Source organism: Pantherophis guttatus, chromosome 2 (genome assembly GCF_059756535.1).
Source record: "Pantherophis guttatus breed Tessera chromosome 2, ASM5975653v1, whole genome shotgun sequence".
Classification (NCBI taxonomy): Eukaryota; Metazoa; Chordata; class Lepidosauria; order Squamata; family Colubridae; genus Pantherophis; species Pantherophis guttatus.
In genome coordinates, this window is record NC_142064.1 from 63,467,074 (window position 1) to 63,485,605 (window position 18,532).

The 18,532-nt window shown below is 36.7% G+C and overlaps 2 protein-coding genes across 13 annotated transcripts in view; one reads left to right on the forward strand and one right to left on the reverse strand.

Annotated features, from left to right (window-relative positions):
• The window catches only part of GOLM1 (golgi membrane protein 1), a 59,427-nt gene extending 44,122 nt beyond the window's left edge, over positions 1–15,305 (forward strand). For 8 of the 9 annotated variants that reach the window (XM_087888263.1, XM_034410115.3, XM_034410118.3 and 5 more), the window contains 9 exons: positions 951–1,096; positions 2,740–2,919; positions 5,304–5,358; positions 6,335–6,437; positions 7,815–7,947; positions 10,949–11,117; positions 13,105–13,413; positions 13,829–13,954; positions 14,169–15,305. In XM_087888263.1, the coding sequence (XP_087744389.1) occupies positions 951–1,096; positions 2,740–2,919; positions 5,304–5,358; positions 6,335–6,437; positions 7,815–7,947; positions 10,949–11,117; positions 13,105–13,413; positions 13,829–13,954; positions 14,169–14,212 (1,265 nt within the window). In that variant the 3' untranslated portion in view covers positions 14,213–15,305. The remainder of the gene's footprint in view (positions 1–950; positions 1,097–2,739; positions 2,920–5,303; positions 5,359–6,334; positions 6,438–7,814; positions 7,948–10,948; positions 11,118–13,104; positions 13,414–13,828; positions 13,955–14,168) is intronic. The other variant, XM_087888266.1, reaches the window with a different exon arrangement.
• A 2,513-nt stretch (positions 15,306–17,818) lies between these two features.
• The window catches only part of NAA35 (N-alpha-acetyltransferase 35, NatC auxiliary subunit), a 34,542-nt gene continuing 33,828 nt past the window's right edge, over positions 17,819–18,532 (reverse strand). For all 4 annotated transcript variants that reach the window (XM_034410133.3, XM_034410130.3, XM_034410129.3 and 1 more), the window contains exon 23: positions 17,819–18,195. In XM_034410133.3, coding sequence (XP_034266024.1) covers positions 18,136–18,195 — 60 coding nt within the window. In that variant the 3' untranslated portion in view covers positions 17,819–18,135. The remainder of the gene's footprint in view (positions 18,196–18,532) is intronic.

The window sequence follows — 18,532 nt, forward strand, 5'->3', positions numbered from 1 at the left end:
CAGAGTGATGGGAAGAGAAGAGTATGGAGAAGGAAAGGAATTGCTCATGATCCTAAGCATACCACCTCATCAGTGAAGCATGGTGGTGGTAGTGTCATGGCGTGGGCATGTATGGCTGCCAATGGAACTGGTTCTCTTGTATTTATTGATGATGTGACTGCTAACAAAAGCAGCAGGATGAATTCTGAAGTGTTTTGGGCAATATTATCTGCTCACATTCAGCCAAATGCTGCAGAACTCATTGGACGGCACTTCACAGTGCAGATGGACAATGACCCAAAGCATACTGCAAAAGCAACCAAAGGGTTTTTGAAGGGACAGAAGTAGAATGTTATGCAATGGCCAAGTCAATCACCTGACCTGAATCCCATTGAGCATGCATTTCACTTGCTGAAGACAAAACTGAAGGGAAAATGCCCCAAGAACAAGCAGGAACTGAAGACAGTTGCAGTAGAGGCCTGGCAGAGCATCACCAGGGATGAAACCCAGCGTCTGGTGATGTCTATGTGTTCCAGACTTCAGGCTGTAATTGACTGCAAAGGATTTGCAACCAAGTATTAAGAAGGGAAAGTTTGATTTATGATTATTATTCTGTCCCATTACTTTTGGTCCCTTAACAAGTGGGAGGCATATATGCAAACTGCTGTAAGTCCTACACCGTTCACCTGAGTTGGATGTACATACCCTCAAATTAAAGCTGACAGTCTGCAGTTAACGCACATTGTGTTTGTTTCATTCCAACTCCATTGTGGTGGTGTATAGAGCCAAAGATGTTAGAATTGTGTCGATGTCCCAATATTTCTGGACCTGACTGTACATGCATTTTTTAAACTCATCAAGCCTTAAACTACTTCTGAGCAGATACTGTTACTGGCAAGTTTTTTTATTGCTTGGAAATTTTGATTAATCAGCAAACGTAAATATAAATATTTCTCTTTTTAAACCAACAGAAATCTGTAACTTTAAGATGGTCGGGCTAGGAAACAGTCGTCGTGGGATCAAATCACCACCTCTTCTAGTAGCAGCACTTGTGGCTTGTATAATTGTTCTGGGATTTAATTACTGGATAGCAAGTTCCCGTAGTGTTGATTTGCAGGTATTGCTCTTTTGTTGGTTTTTCACAATGAGTGAATCAATGTATACTTTATTTTATAATGTTGGTTTTTATCTCAAGATTACAATGAACTTTAGAGTAATTATATCTGACAAACATTTGGAACATTTGGCAAATAAGCAAATAAGGAAGCATATGGCAAATAAGCAAATAAGGAAGAAGAAAAGTACCTCGTCAAAAATTGCATCCTGTTCAACTAGGAAATAACGTAATTTTGTACCAGGGTGTTAGCAGTGTGGTGCTCTTGAGCATTGTGGTATTAAAGATGTCACTAGATAGCATTCACTGAGTTCCACCTTTTTTTCCAAATCTCATGAGACAATCAAATCTAAAAATATCTCTGTGTTAACAATGTTTCATGAGAGTTTCACCATTTTTCAAATACCTTTGGCACCTATAACATTGCACAATGCTGGCTGCTGCCTGAAAAAAAACAATTGGCCATGACTAGGCTAATTTTATATGATTGAAAAGACCATTTTCAATCTATTCTGTCTCCCTATTACATGTGATCCATATATGCAAACAGACCAGCAGCTTTCTTATTTTAACTCAGTACGTGGAATTAATTGTAAGCTTCTTGGTTCTACTATCTCATGGTTTTGGCTACCCCAATCCTTATCCCATTTTGCCTCTTAGAGTGCACAGATCCACCTGTGTACAGTGGCAGTATCTCTTTGGAGCTCTTTATCCTCCTGAAGCATCATTATATCAATATCTTTTTCACAGATGTTGCAGTAGATCACATTTCATAGTAACGGAGAGCGTCTCCCATTCTGTATTCCCAATGCTAACTATAAACATTCAGACAGATATAAATAGCATATGAACTGCAGAAAAAAAGTCATTGCATTGTGGCTGGAGTATATGACCCATGTACGTGGTTCATTTTAAATAGTATGGTAAATGTATAACTGTATTACAATACAATTGTGCAATTATTCTTAGCTGTAAGACGTGTGTATATGTACATAGAAAGTTAATCCTGTTTTCACGGAAAAGCTTATTAATCACTCTTTTGAAATAAGAGGAAATAGAGGCCAACTGAATTTTTTCCCCTACAAATAGCTTCACCTTGCCCCAAATCAAAGATGAAAGTTGGGAAAATATTGCAGAGCTGGTTTTGCAGCTTTTAAGACACTCCTTTGCTAGATTAGATAACTCTATAGAAAATGCAGCGAGTCTATTAATGCAACAACAACAACAAAAAAAGAGACTTCTCCAGATTGGCCCTTTACCTTCTCTCCATCAGTTTCTGCTAGTAGCAGTTAAGTTCTGTCCTCTGAGCCAAGTAATGTATTTCCTCTCAATTACTATCCTGAGGATCCAAAACTACAAAGAATATTTTTCTCACCATCCTTCCTCTGTCCACATTTTCAAATTCTGTGATTCCCATTCAGCCAGTGAATTAAAGAATTCATAAGCATTTCATAGTAATCTATGTGCGCATATAGAGAAATAAATCCAATTTTGGATTTGTTTTGAAGATACAGTGAGGAAAAACAAATTCTAATTGTGCGTATATACTGGAGAGACTTACCGGTAATCTGGTCAGTGACTGTGATAAAGGTATATACTGTATATGTATATATGGAGGTTTTTTTCTCCAACTCTTTTCCTCCTAGAATCGTTTAATGGAACTAGAAGGCAGAATGCGCAGGGCAGCTGCAGAAAGAGGTGCTGTAGAAATGAAAAAGAACGAATTCCAAGGAGAACTGAAGAAACAGAGGGAACAGATTGACAAAATCCAGTCTATGAATGATTTCCAAATAGAAAATATCAACAAAATACACAGAGGTGAAAAGGTAGAAGTTTTTTGCTTCTCATTTTTGGGACTTTATATAAATGTTCTATTAATATTGTCTGTCCTTTCATAAAGGAAAAGGCTCTGTTGATAAAAATTAACGTACAGTTTCTAGGGATAACTACCGCAGAAGTTATGAAAATAGTGTGGGAATTCAGAATTCTAACATGAAATCTGTTTTTCATGTTGCAGAGAATGTGAATCTGTTATCCATGTTGAATTTATCAACCAATTAGATTAATAACTTCAAAAATAACTTATTTAACTATTTGCCCTCTTCCTCCTTGTTATTTATATTTATAAGGTTTACTCCATTGCAAATACAGAAAAACTAGAATACTTTAAAAAACAGTAATTCACCATTCTTATAATAATTTCTACTCCCATTAAAACTCACAACAGTTCATAGAATTTATATCAAAACAATAAAACCAAATACTTAATGAAAGGAATTGCAAAGGGATAGAGCTGTGATGGTGAATCTATGGCAAACGTGCCAGAGGTGGCACACAGAGCCCTCTCTGTGGGCATGTGCGCCATCGCTAGTTGCTCTTTTGGTTTTTGGTGTGCGCATGTGCGCCGGCCAACTGGTCTTTGCCTGCGCTGGAGTGCCGGAAACCAAAGACCAGGTGCGCCAGTCATTTGGTCTTCGGGTTGCTGACTCTTCGGCGCGCACACGCTTGTGCACACACACGTTCTGGTTTGGGCACTCGGTGCCAAAAAGATTTGCCATCACTGGGATATAGCCACTACCAAAGAGCATTAATTCACATAGAGAAATGCATAGCATCATCAAACTCTGGATGCACTTCCTGGGAAGTTGATTCTATCAGAAGGAAATGATCCTGAATTAATCTTGGCATTAAGCTATGAGGCGTTTTATAGGTAATAATCAGCACTTTGAATTGTACATGGAAGCCTATCAGCAACCAGTGCTGTGCGACAAAACTGTTGTTGAATGGTTAGGAATTGCTGTATTTTGCATCAGTTGCAGCTTCCAGATAGCCTTCAAGGGAAACTTTTGCAAAATGCCGTATGGAAAATTCTAGTAGTCACTCAAGATCAGGATAGAACATGTATTTTGGTCACCTAGAGCTTTTGCTTGAGGAAGGTCTACAACTGATGGCCCAGCCAAGGTTGTGCAGAGTCTCCCTAGCCATGATCTTGACCCACAGAGCATTCTTCTCATTTCCTTGAAATCAACAAAACATTGCTGCTGCTTCTACCATAATTTCAATCAAACTAACTTTAAATACAGAGTATATCAAATAAACATATTCTTTCAAAAACCAGGTGGCTTTGAATTATGGCTACTGGCAAATCTGCCTTATCTTTAACACAGGCTGGAATGCTAATGTAATTTTCAGTTTTCAGATAGGGCTTATGAATTTTTCACAAGTCTCTCCCCCTATAGGTTAAGCTAGAATTTGCTTTTTAAAATAAAAATATAAAATTACCAACATGCTGTTTTTCTATTTGAAGCCCTCTTCTGAATTTGCATAGAAATCCAATACAGCTCACAATTAATTAATGTTTACTGTGACATTTATTTATATTTATTTATTTATAATTTTATTTCTATACCGCCCTTCTCCCGAAGGACTCAGGGCGGTGTACAGCCAATTTAAAAACACAAGACACAACAATAATTAAAAATTAAAATAATTAAATAGATTTGGCCGATTTAAAACCCCAAAAATTTAAAATACCCCAATTTAAAATTATTAAGTTGATAGCCCGGCCTGGCGGAACAACAGGGTCTTCAAAGCGCAACGAAACACCCGGAGGTCGGAGATCTTACGTATTTCCGGGGGCAGTTCATTCCACAGGGCTGGGGCTCCCACAGAGAAGGCCCTCCCCCTGGGCCCTTACACATGTGTGTTACTTGAAGAAAGTTTATCCATTCCTAAATTAGTTGTCTAGACAATTTTACACAGATTTTACCCAGAACATTTCCAGGAAGAAGTCCTGTACCATCTGCTTACCAGCTAGGCCAAGAGTTGCAGAAAGCTATTGACAGATTTGCTTTATAGGTTAACTAAACACTAGTTGTAATAACAGTAAAGCTTTTCTTTTTTACACAAACAAAGATTTATTTAAAAATTAGGCCATAATAAAAAGCAGACCATGGAATACATATTTTGAATTGCCACTTTCCAAGGATTAGTTAACATTTATATTATAATAGGAGAATGTAGAAAGTAAATGTTGAAGACTTGAGATGAAATCTAGACTTAGTTACAGCAGAGGAAACTATTTTAAAATAGTTCTATTAAATTAACCATGTGACTTGTCACACTGACTCATGTACTCTAAATATGATTTAAGGCTGGATCCAATTGATTATTTTTCAACCATGAAACTTCCCCTTTTTCTTTATCATAGGAAATATTATTAAATAACATCACACTAAATGGTCAACTGATCCAGAATCTTCAAGGTAAATCTCAGTAAAGTATCATCATTGCAACTTTTATTCTGTATTTACTGATATATTTTTTTCCATTCCAAGACAGTAAAAAAAGGACAACCAGAGAATATAGGTTTAGATTGTAACAATGCTTGAAGAAAAAGTTTCAAGGCCACTCTTGAATAATCATCTATTTCTTTGTTTATTCTTAAAATAAAACGAATTTGTGATATATTGATATGATTCCAAATAGATCTCAGCAGGGGATACAAGGAAGCAAGTAATGTCTCATGCATTGTGACAGCATGCAAATAACATGATTATATAACATAATGCAGTTCATGCAAATTGTATAATTCATGTCATTTACATGTGTCTTGTCACCATGGTTCCCCGTGAAAAGCATGTGGAACAATGTACAGGTAAACAGTTGTGTCCAGAAAAATAAAATATCAAGCTACTAAACCATACTGATACAAGGACTTGAGTCATAAATTATTACAATATTAGAAGCTTAAATCATGAACAAAAACTGGAAGTAATTGGAAATATTGAGTCTTTACTGGTTTTCAGAATAGAAGCAGATAATATTATTTATTTAAAGGCTTCCCCAGAAGTAATGCTGGGGATTATTGTTCATATTTTTTTTAAATGCATATGAAGGATACTATTCCAATATCCATTTTTCTTATGCAAAAATAAAAAAAGAAGGAAGGAAGGAAGGAAGGAGGGAGGGAGGGAGATAAAAACTAATTGAGGAGAAAGTTGGAAGATAATCATGCAATTGTACTTTTAAGACTGCAATCTGAAACATATGGAAATAAAGTGGACTTTTCTTTTAGATAAATAGGATTATTCAGCATAGGTCTGGGAGACTGAACAAAATAGGCTTTATTTAGTCTAATTATTATGGACCATTCTCTTATTAATGGAAAAAAAATCTTTGCTCTTTCATACCTTGTCTTTTTTTTTTTCCTTTTATTAAAAATAAAAAACGTTGCTGCAGAGAATTTGAAAAAATTGCAGAGGGAATGTGAAAAGCTTCAATTGGATGTCAACAGATTTCAGAACAATCAGACTAACCTCCAGAGAAAATTTTCATTTGACATGTAAGTTTGCATTCGTTGTTTTTATATGCAAAATGAGTACAAATCAAAATTTGATTAAGCCTGAATATGAATAATATTTCTATACTGAAATTGATAGATTAGATTTTTAAATCCTATACATATCTGGAAGCGGGTGATATCTACTTACCTTCCCTACCGGTTTGGAAGTGCATGCACTGTGCGTGCATTATGTGTGCGCACAGACCCTCTGCACATGCCCAAACCCTTCTGCGCATGCACAGAGGGTAAAAAACAGGTTACTTCCTGGTTAAAACCAGGAAGTAACGACAACCGGGCAGGTGGATGGAGCCTTGCGCTGCTGTCGTTACCCATTCTCCAAACTACCAGTCGCTATCGTTACCGGTTCAGCTGAAATGGTCCGAACCAGTAGCATTTCACCCCTGTCTGGAAGCAAGTTCTATTGAAGTCAATGGAGTTTCAGAAGGAAGCTATACTTGCACTATGGATCACTACATCTAAATGTGTTACTTAACTGATTCATGAATTCTGGTATTTGAAGTAAAACACTTTATGTAGCTATGTATCAAACAGGCAAGAAATATATGTGATTTGCAGTTAAAATAAAAGTTATATTTGGTTGATCTTAATTATATTCATACCATTAGGTGAGTACAAAAGAAGGAAGAGAAAAGTCAAAGATGAACTGGAAAAAAATTTCCTCTTCTCATGGAAACTAGGCTTCATGTAGTTCCTCAGCTATCTAAATTAGCCGAAAGGGGCCTCAGTAAATCTTTGGTTTCTGATCTTTCCAAGGCTGCAATAATAGGAAAGTTGTTGTCAGGACAAGCAACAGATCAACACATGTAGAGTTCAAGGTGTCTACTTTATTATGTTCTGCCTATCATACAGGAATCTCTCCATACTGTCAGCTTTTGCCTGGGAACAGATAAATAAGGCTCTACGGAGCTTGGGGTGGGGAGAGTTGTCAGTCCTGGATCTTTTGCGGCTGTGCCAGGATTCGAGGTTAATTCCACATTTGAGGCCTCTTCCCTGCCTGGCTGGGTCAACTGTCCCAACATTGACAAGAAGCCTTTAAACTACAATAAATGATTGGCAGACTATGTTCAGATTATTTCTTTATGATATTTACCTTCCTTTGATGAATTCAAGGCAGTATTGTATGCACTGTTCCCTCCCACTCTCCCACTATCAATTTTATTGTCACAACAACACTAACGTAGGTAGCACTGAATCTCAGAGGATATTGACTGGCCAAAAGTCACTCAATAAGCTTCTTGGCTGGGTAGTAATTTGAGTCTCTCCATTTCTTATCAAACAGTAACCATAACAACATGTTGGTTAGTGGATTATAGATTATGAAGATTGTTTGCTTTATATTCTGTTCTTTGCTTCAAGGTCTAAATGTCTAAATAAGATGGAGGAACTGAAGGAACAATGTGAAGAAAAGCTAAAAGCATCACCAGAAGATAGCAAGATACAGCAAGAAAAGAAAAAAGAACCTACTACAAATATATCAGAGAAAAACCAAGTAAGATTGTAATGCTTTTTGTGGATGATTTATAGTTTTATACAATGATTTCATTATTCAGAACAATATAATAGGGTCAAACCCAATAAATCTGAACCTCCCTGGCAAGACGGTGTGGCTCTGGGTTATTTGGTCCATGGATAATTGCCATCTTTGTTCTTGGATGGAGTCATACTGCCCCATACATACCTGGTGTGTAATCTTGGGATGCTCCTAGACTCATGACTCCTGTTCAAGGAAAAGGTGGCAGTTGTGGCCAGGAGGGACTTTGTACAATTGTAGGTTGTAGGTCAGTTATGGCCTTTCAGGGCAAGGTGTGTTATGGATTGCGTCTCTTAAGAAGGCCTATCTTGTGGGACCAAGAAGAAGGGCTTCTCTGTAGTGGATCCCTTCTTGAGAACCACCGTCTCTGCTGAAATAAGATTGACCCCTGCTTTGATACGCTTTGGAAAGTTCCTGAAAACATGGTTTTGCCAGGAACCTGGGGACCCCCATCGGTTTGATTGCTGGGGGGGCGCTTATTGGGTTTTCTATTGGGGTTTTATTTCTGTAAACTGTCCAGAGTCACTGTGAGTCGGTTGGGTAATCATGTAAACTTTCTATCCTGTTTCCCCCAAAATAAGACATCCCCTGATAATAAGCTCAATCGGGCTTTTGAGCACATGGCAATAAGGCCAAGCGCTTATTTCAGGGTTCAAAAAAATATAAGACAGGGTCTTATTTTCGAGGAAACATGGTAAATAAATAAATAAAAGGCCACACGGCTTAGATCTGCCTATATACATCACCATCCTGGGTTTTGGGGAAGATGTATATGAAGGCCAACATTAGGCAAAGAACTGGCAGTTGTGACTTCACATTGTTGTGAACAGATTGTAATACATATCCCCCAATGAAGTGGTTGTAGAGTTTGCATGCTTTGACAAAGAACTACGTCAGATTCAACCAAAGTGCAGGGTAAGGTCCCATCAGAGTAAGTAGCCAAACAAAGTATCTTTCCCATAAACAGTATGGTGAGTTGTAACTTACAGAAACCTGTACTGGATCAATCATTGTCCAGGTCAAAAAGGTGAGGTGCTAGATATTGGAGGTTTTTTTTTTTTTTTTAATTTGATTTATATGCCGCCCTTCTCTGAAGACTCAGGGCGGCTTACAATGTGCTCAGCAATAGCCCTAGAGTTCCTGGACATCTGGTAACAAGTGGCTATAGGACTCGAGATTTTTGGCTGGGCGACAAGAACCAGCAATTGCAGGACTATTGGAAGAAAAGTTGCTTACCCATCACAACTTTAAAAAAACTGAAAGCAAAGAATGATTTGAATTACAAACCAGATGTAATGAGAAAAGGATATTTTGAAAAGAGAGCACCAATTGTAGAAAGAACAACATCCAAAATCAGAAAGAACACAAGCTAGCAAATCAATGTTGATTTATAATGCAAAATAAAATATGTACAAAAGTAAAAGTAAAAGAACTGCAAAAGTCAATCCAGGGTGAAGAAATTGAAATCTTGCAAGAAGTAGCTCAGACAGCAGAGGTGAACCAGGGAGAGTCTGGAGTAAGAAAACTATGAATAACTGGGTATCCTTTAAGCTGACAATACTAAGCACACTGAAGTCAAGAAGATTAGAAAAGAATACACCACGAGAATGAAGAAGATCTTAAATTCAGTGGCAGAAGTACTATCAAGGCAATTAATATCTGGGCAATTCCTGTCATTAGAAAAACAACTGGAATAGTGAACTGGACTCAAGCAAAACTAAAAACACTAGACAGGAAGACTAAAAGACCAATGACAATGAATCATACCCTTCAGTTAAAATAAAACAATCAAGTATAAATTTAAAATTACATAGAAGCAGCCATTCTGGGAAGAAAGGGAAATTCACAAAAAAGATTGACTTAGATGCAGAAATGGGCCTGGATCAGGATATTAGGAAAGAGACAAATTTTGAATGCTTTTTTAAGGATGATAGATTGAGATTATACACAACTAAGGGGAATGTTATTCCAGAAAGCAGGCGCCATAAGAGTGAAGGTATGCCAACTTTGTCAGATATTATTGGACAATTGGAGATAGATATTCCCATACAGGTGAAACTCGAAAAATTAGAATATCACACTGAGTACATATGCATGCTTATACTTTTCAGAGGTCCGATATTGTTCTATGTACAATCCTTGTTTTATTGATTTCATGTAATATTCTAATTTTCTGAGATTGTGAATTTGGGTTTTTCATGAGCTGTAAGCCATAATCATCAAAATTATGAAAAATCAAGGCTTGAACTATCTCGCTTTGCATGTAATGAGTCTATCTCATATATTAGTTTCACCTTTTAAGTTGCATTACTGAAATAAATGAACTTTTGTGCGATATTCTAATTTTTCGAGTTTCACCTGTATATCCAGGCTCTATGAGATAGATAGATAACAACCAGCACCTGGAATTGCACCCAGAAACCAGTACAGCTTGTAACTTGAGGTGTACCTGCTGTGTTCTAGATATGCTGTTCTAAAATATCGATATAATTTTCCTTAGGGAAAAAATTATTGAAAACATTAGGGGTTTCTACATGCACACTTCCAGCACTTACGTACTTTTCTAACATTTGAAATTTCCTTAATTTTTAATATATTTATTTCCCTTTTCTTATGATTATGGTTACCCAAGAATTCTGCATATCTACAGTTTGGATTTGTAGTTTTGTGATGAGGTATCCTCTTAAATATATTCTAAATATATATTCACACAATTGTTTAGGTAAGCTGAACTATGTATTAACCCAGCACTATATTCTGCTAAAGAATTCTACATCCACTTTCCCAACCTTACTGTCCTTCGGGTGTATTAAACTATACCTCCCAGAAAGGCTAATCAGAAAAAAATATATAGTTCAGAAATTCTGTGGGATAAAATTGTGGGGACAGACTACTCTGCAGTGCTTTTCAGTATAAAACAAAACAAACAGAAAAAATATTTATTTTCTTTTTTTAAAAGGCCAATATACAGATGCAGAATTTTGGAGAGACAGAGATTGATCATCATGATCTGACAAACCAGGAAAGTGAACTTCAAAAAAAAAATACGCCTAATGAGTTTGTGAAATTAGCTTCAAGGCCAATATCTGTACTAAACAAAGAAGAATTGAATCAGCATAGAGTAAATGGTAAAAATACAGCAATTCACAATGGTATCATTTTGTTTTTGTCATTAAGATTTCATGTGGAATGTGGAATTGAAGTATGAGTCAAGAGGCTTGTATTAAGTCCTATAATCTATTTTGCTTCAATAATGGTGAATCATTATCAAATCATAACTGCTTAAAACTGAATAGTTCATAAATTTTGTTTTACTGCCATGGTCTGTTTTCCATACAGGTAGTTAAATAAGTCATTTAAATATTTAATATGAATGTGAATATGAATGCCATCTCCAGGACACTTTGAAACATTTTCAGTCTGTAGAATTTATTTCTGGAACATGCCAAATTGCTCCCAGAAGAATATGAGTTGGAGAATATAGAGGTCTCTTGTTCCACTTGGTTGCTGAATTTTGCATACTGCTCATATGTGTATATGCACTACTAGAGGTCATATTTCAAAGAAGGGTGAATGCAAGAGGACTGCTTCCCTTTCAATTCACAGTCTAAGTAGTTCAGGAAAAACCCTTCATCAACTTCTGGATAAACGACATGTTTCTTCTGGCAACTTTCAAATATAAAACTTCTTCCAGATAAGATTCCCCAATAGAGTTCTATATCTTAATTTCCACATGATTTGGGAGAGGGAGAATTTTCAAGGTCAATCTTGAAATAATCAACCAAGTAGAAAACAATATCCTGTTCAAGGAATTATGAAGAAGAAAACTTCACCCTCACCAACGCTGGCAGGGTGGAAGGTAGTCCTTGACTTTCAACTGATCCCTCATTGACTATTTGAAGTTACAAAGGACTTCCCAAAAGGTACTTATGACCCAGTCCTGAAGTTATGTCCACTGTAGCATCGTGTGGTTGTTTGCTGTTATGATCAAGTCAGAGACACTGCAGTGTGCTCCTTTGCCTATTTCCCCCCCTTCCTGGTCTGCCAGGTCAGTCGACCACTTCCTCACTTTCACCCCATCCTAAAGCAAAGATAATGCAAAATTCTCACTTCCACCCCATCCCAAAGCAATGATAATGCAAAATCCTCACTTCTACCCAGTGGTGGGAACAATTGGTTCGCTGAACTACGTAAAAAATTAACAAGAAGTTCGGCTGAACTGGCGCGAACTGGCTGAATCCCACCACTGCTCCTCCCCCATCCCTTCACCAATTGCTCATCTTTCAAAAATCTCCATAGCTCAGGAGATCCGGAAGTGAAGGATAGACTGCTCTGTTGCTAGGCCGCATGGCACAATCCCACAATGGCCTCTTTTCTGAACAAAAAATATTGCTGGCAAATTCTCAGTTTTCCTCTCCTTACTAGTCTTCAGTCTGCAAGGCTAACACTGGTAGAGGTATGGGTAATGATATGGAGAAAAAAAATCCTTGTGATTTTTTCTCACTAAAATTAGCTTTAGAGCCACCAAGCTAATGCCGGTCCCCCAGGGTCTCCCCCACCCAAGGCTACCCCACTTAATGACTTATGTGTTTAGTGAACAAATGCATTGCGGAGAACTGGGATGAAGTAGTCATTCAATGAGTGCAGTTCACTTAGTGGCCCTCCCAAATGCTGACTCTAACGGGCAGGCTCCATTATGGTTGTAACCTGAGGACTACCTGTATATAAACAAGGAGCAAACCCCACAGTCACTAGCACTGATAGCGTTATCTAGTTAGGCAATGAAATGTCTGCAAGCAAGCATGCAATCTCAGCAGACATCAAGGACTCCCCAGTTCAGCCCTGAGCAACATATATGTATCTTTTATATTAAAACCTTATGTAGAAACGTGTAGTGATCTCCAATCTTGGAGCTGCGTATTGAACAATTTGCCTCATTAGTTTTTTTTTTTTTTTTTTAAGTTTAAAGCTTCCAAATTAACTCCCAAGAACTGGAAGAATTTTAGATTTTCTTGCTCTGAATATCCCATTCTGTAATGGGATAGGAAAAAACATTCATATTAAAATTTGAATTATTTAAATCAGCTCTAAAAACGTTTCTTCTGTTTATGTAAGGAACCAGTGACGTTCCTAATGAAGAGTCCAGGAAAGAGGAGGTTTTTCTCAATCAAGGCCACCTACAAATACCTTCTATTTCTACTAGAGATCATAAAGCACTTCCTCCTGAACCGGAACCAGAGCTGAGTCACCACGAGCAAATTAGAAATGTCCTTGGAGAAGCTTCAGTAGAAATTCAGACTAACAAATTCTCAGAACTCATAGGCCACCAAAATGTCAAAGCAGCAAACGAAGTTGAAGAAATTGAACGAGAGGATCTCTTAAATGATGACTTGCAGCAGGACGACCAGGAAACTAATAAAAATGGTTAGTATAAGATTGCTCTCTCTGTATCAGGGTTGCAGTATTTGAGGAAGTGGAATAATTGACTTAAAGTTTATAGAATTATGTTGTTATAGATAGCACTCAATGTAAATTGTGTAATTTGATTTGTTACATGATCCGAAGAGAAACCAGAGTGCATGGTTTCATTCTGCTTGATCAAACTGTTGTATATTTGATTCTGGCTTAAATGTGATGTAAATCGCATTTGGCAAGCCATAGTTAAGCACAATATGGAAATCCAAACATGATTTATGATTTCATGATGCATATGATTAATTACATTATTAGTGCATTTCTTTCCCTTAGTATGTATTGTGCAGTAAAACATGTCTTTGCAATATAATCAGAAGACATCTTTTCAATTTGCATGAAGTTATTGTTTGACTTGTTTTCACAGGTGAACTTGAAATCAAAAGAGTGGGCCAGGATAATAAAGGGACGGATTACAACTTAGATACAAATGAGGCAGAATCCGAAACAGATAAGCAGGCTGCTCTCATTGGCCAGCAAAATAGCTTCAATGGTAATTATTTGTAATTTCCATGTTCTGGCACACAAAGTTTGCATTATAATTTGTTTCACTTTTAATTGCAAATCTTGTCTGGAAGAAAGGCTTTACAAATGAACGTTTTCCACAATGGGGAATGTGAATGATGGTCCCCAAATAAGAGTAGTATGAGTAAAATAAAGATAATGACTTAATTACTCCAATTTACTTATTTTTCGTTCTTTTTTAGTTCGAAATCTTGGAAGATCCCAAAATGGAAAATTGCTTATTTAAGCTCAAGGGAGCTCAACAGCAGAAACTGTGAACAGCAATTCTAGTCTTCGACACTTGCAAAACTATTTAGGCAAGTCCACTCAAAACTTTTACAAAAATCAGGGGATGTAAACCAGTTCTGATTCCTCTCCCATCAGGAAGATTATCTGCAGACTTAATAAGCTGGTTTTACATCTATGAACTACTAGACTATTCCAGTGTTGCAGAGTGGAAATAAGCCCCTGAAAATATATGAGATCAACCTGTTACTCAGCTATACCTATACCAGGTATAGTTTCCTTTTTGAATCATAACAGTACCTACCACCTTAGATACAAATTGTCTTGCTCTAAAAATTGAGAATATTGCACAGACTGCAGCTTGAGAGATACTGTTTGTCCTGCTTCTGTTCAGATCTCTTCCAACATCATTATTCTCAGTTTATAAACCAAACTTAGAAAGTCAGTTTTTATACTTTTTTTCTACAGAAGCTTCCTTCAGAAAGAAAATATCCTAAGGAACTTATTAAACTCCTTTAAGTGCTTTGCTTTGAGGGACCTGTCTAGTACAGTGGGATAGGATATCAAGTAAATGTGCATAATGTGCACATAATGTGCGTCTTCATCTTTTTTATTCAGACACTTTTCTTTTTTGAATTGTAGGAATGATTTAAGTATTAACCAAATGCAGGGGATTTCCTGCATTTATGTAAAACAGGCCTTACACATTCCGGAATTCTAATATACTAGAATAGCCAGCTATGTATCTTAATTTGTACATGAAAAAAATGAACCCCAAATGTTTTGCTGCTTCATACCATCTCTTATTTCGGTGTAAATAAAAGAACTGCAATATCATTTAGGGCATGATGTCGATTTGCTGTCAACACTGATTATAGCACTTTAGCCCTGTTGAAGAGAACTAGAATAGAGTGAGTGCAATACGATTATTTTGTACGACAAAGAGAAGATTTACATATTACTATAGTATTTTGTTAAATGCAAATATTGGGTTTATTTTGATTAAGTTCTTGATTATAAAATAAGTGGGTTCTCAAGAATCTTATAATTTGGTTGTGAGGTTACTATCAATAAAATACTCCACTCATTGGGAACAGTGTCCTGTAATGTGTGTTTTGTTTCTTAGTCTTTAATTATACTTGTTAATCTGTCAAAAATGTTAATTTTCACTGGCATAAACTTAATGTTACTTTTTTATAGATCTACTTGCATAGGTTAAAGATGATCTCACTAAAAGCAATCCTTGGTATCAATAAAGGAGAATATTTGTAGCTCAGGGTTGAAATCCTTGAGGTCCTTGGTGCTCTTTGAGCTTGGTTATTTTTTGCAGATGTTTCATTACCCAAACTAACTCAGTTACTCAAACTAAGTAACATCATCAGTGCTAGATAATCCTTGGGTTATGACCATTCATTCAACGACCAAAGTTTTCATGGGTGCTGGTTCTCAAAAGTGTGGTGGTCATAGCATCTCCAAGGCAATATGATTGCAATTTGGGCCTTTGGCAACTGGTTCACAATTATGATGGCTGCAGCGCACCATGGTCACATGATTATCAGTTGTGACTTTCTCTGTCAACTTCCGACAGGTAAAATCAATGGGAAAGCTAGCAGGTCATAAATTGCTCCCGCTGCTTTTTCACCTACCAGCACTCCATAGCACCAATTTGTGGCACCTGCCCTTGGCATCCATCCACCCATAGGTCATGCCCACCAGCCTGCCCATGTCATGTTCATGTGAGGTACTTGTTTAATGACCTGCTTGGTCCTGGAATTACAATGGCAACTGAGTTGCTGGGCTTGCTAAGTGATATGGTCATGTGATGTTGCGCTGTATAACCACATTGCTTAGTGATGGAAGTTCCAGTCGCAATTGCTGTTGTAACCTAAGGATTACCTGCAGCTCAAAAGTGTGAACAAATCCTCCCCTCTAAAAATGCATTTGCTTCAAGTTAGATACTGCAATTAGTTGACTCATTAGAAAGTAATCCCAAAGTGGGAATGAAGCACCTTTTGATTTTATGACAACAGTCTTTTGGAGTAGGAGCCTATCAGCACGACACATCTTACCTTGAAAATCTTTGCCCACTCTTCCTTACAAAAGCACTCTAAATCTGTCAAATTGCGAGGCCATATCCTGTGCACAGCCCTGTTCAGGTCATCCTACAGATTTTTAATTGGATTTAGGTTTGGGCTTTGGCTGGGACATTCCAAAACTTAGATCATCTTCTGGTGAAGCCATTCTTTTGTTGATTTGGAGGTATGCTTGTTGTGTCCTATTGAAAGATGAAATTCCTCTTCATTTTCAGTATTTTAGTAGTCTGAAGGTTTTGTGCCGAAATTGACTCATATTTGGAACTGTTCATAATTCTCTCCATCTTGTCTATAACCCTAGTTCAAGCAGCCCGAAAACATAACGCGGCCACCACGCTTCATTTTGAATATGGTGTACTTGTAATGATGCAATGCTTCAGCGATATACTTTTTGGAATTAAAGCCCAAAAGTTCAACCTTGGTCTCATCAGACCATAACACATGCTTTGGTGAGACCTGATGTAGTTTTTTGCAAAATGTAGCTGGGCTTGGATGTGTATGATATTTTTTTTTTTAGAAAAAGGCTTTCATCTTCCCACTCTTCCCAGACATAAGAAGGAGATTGTTGTCACATGTTGTACATAACCGCTACTTGTGAGAACTTCCTACAGTCCTTTAATGTTGCCTCTTGGCAGGTTCTCAGCTCAGTTATCTTGTTTTTTCATTGATTTTGGAGGGACATCCAATTCTTGGTAACATCACTGTTGTGCCATATTTTCTACCCTTCTGTTGACTGATACCTTCCAACAATGAATTCACTTTGCTGCTTTATAAGCTCTTTGCAGATCATAGCTTTTGCTGTAAATGTCAGAAAAATCATACTAGAACAGCTAAACTTTATATGGCCTTGAGCAGAGTCACCTTAATTGATGGCAGGTATGTACTATTATTTAACATCAGTTTGAATGCAGTTAGTTAATTCTGAACACAGCCACATCTATATTTATAAAAGATGTGTGCACTTGCAACTATGTTATCGTATATATTTCCCCCTTAAAAGATTTCAGTTTGTTTTTCAATTAAATTGTACAATTTATATTTTTTATTAAAAGAAGGGGGGAAATCTGATTGATTTTTCTTGCTCTGATTTTTTTACATCTCAAAACCTGGCATGTTAACAGATGTGTATAGACTTTTTAAATTCACTCTACTTTTCTTTTTAATGGAGGGTAGCAAAAAGGCCCTTTTGCAGAAATGTTAGAAAACAATGAAAACTGATCTAAATGTAGATGCTAACTACTACGGTAGCAAGAGTGACGAGCAATCAAAATACAATAAGTAAAGAGGTGTAGAATCCATCTAGTGTTTCTCGATATATAATATACCCAGGACCAGAACGTGAAACAAAAACAGATACTTCCTTTTGAAGTTTTTTTTGTCCAATAGTATGATGATTAGAAGTAACAGCAGTAACGTAGAGCCAAGCTCTGAGTGGAACTTTAATATTTGATCAGAGGCAAACAGACAGAAGGACCAATGAATTTGTTTTCTTTACAAATGAATTCTTATGCATATCAAAACAAAACAGTTTCTTTTATTGCATTGTATTTTCAGAGTGGTCAAGCATGTTATGAAATGTTCCAACACCATTCATAAAAACGGCTTATACATAAATCTACAATAAAATAAAAAACAAAAACTGTTTCAACAATATACTTATCAAATCAGCTCCAGAACATTACAGAAACTATTTTAAAACAGTTATTCCAGCTGTTTAGTAGGACTGAATGAAATTGTTCCTGATATGAATACTTTTGACCAAGAGTTTTCTGTCCTTTTTCAGCACAGCATAAAGGAGATTCTTGGAGCAAATTATAATTTACCTGTTCTCCTAAACAAGTTTCACTACTGGGAAATATCTATGAGGAGAAAAATCAAATTCTGGAGGAACCTGGAAAAATAAATATATATACATATTAGTGTCAATTTATTTATTTATTTTATCTTATTTATTTATTATCAAATTTAAAACAGCTTTTCAAGAATTTTGTCATTCCAAGTAGATTTTTAAAATATCAAGTATACCAGAAAAATTCCAAAGGGTAGATGAGAGGGAAAGATGGACATATTATGAAATTTAAAGAAAATTCAGTGAAGCTGCTTCTGAATAAACATACTCTTCACTTATTCTTTGTAATTGTAGAAATATGTACAATTACATGTAACTGAGTACCTCAATCAGATATGAACTTGCAGCACTGGTACCTTTGCAATGGGTACTTTAGCAT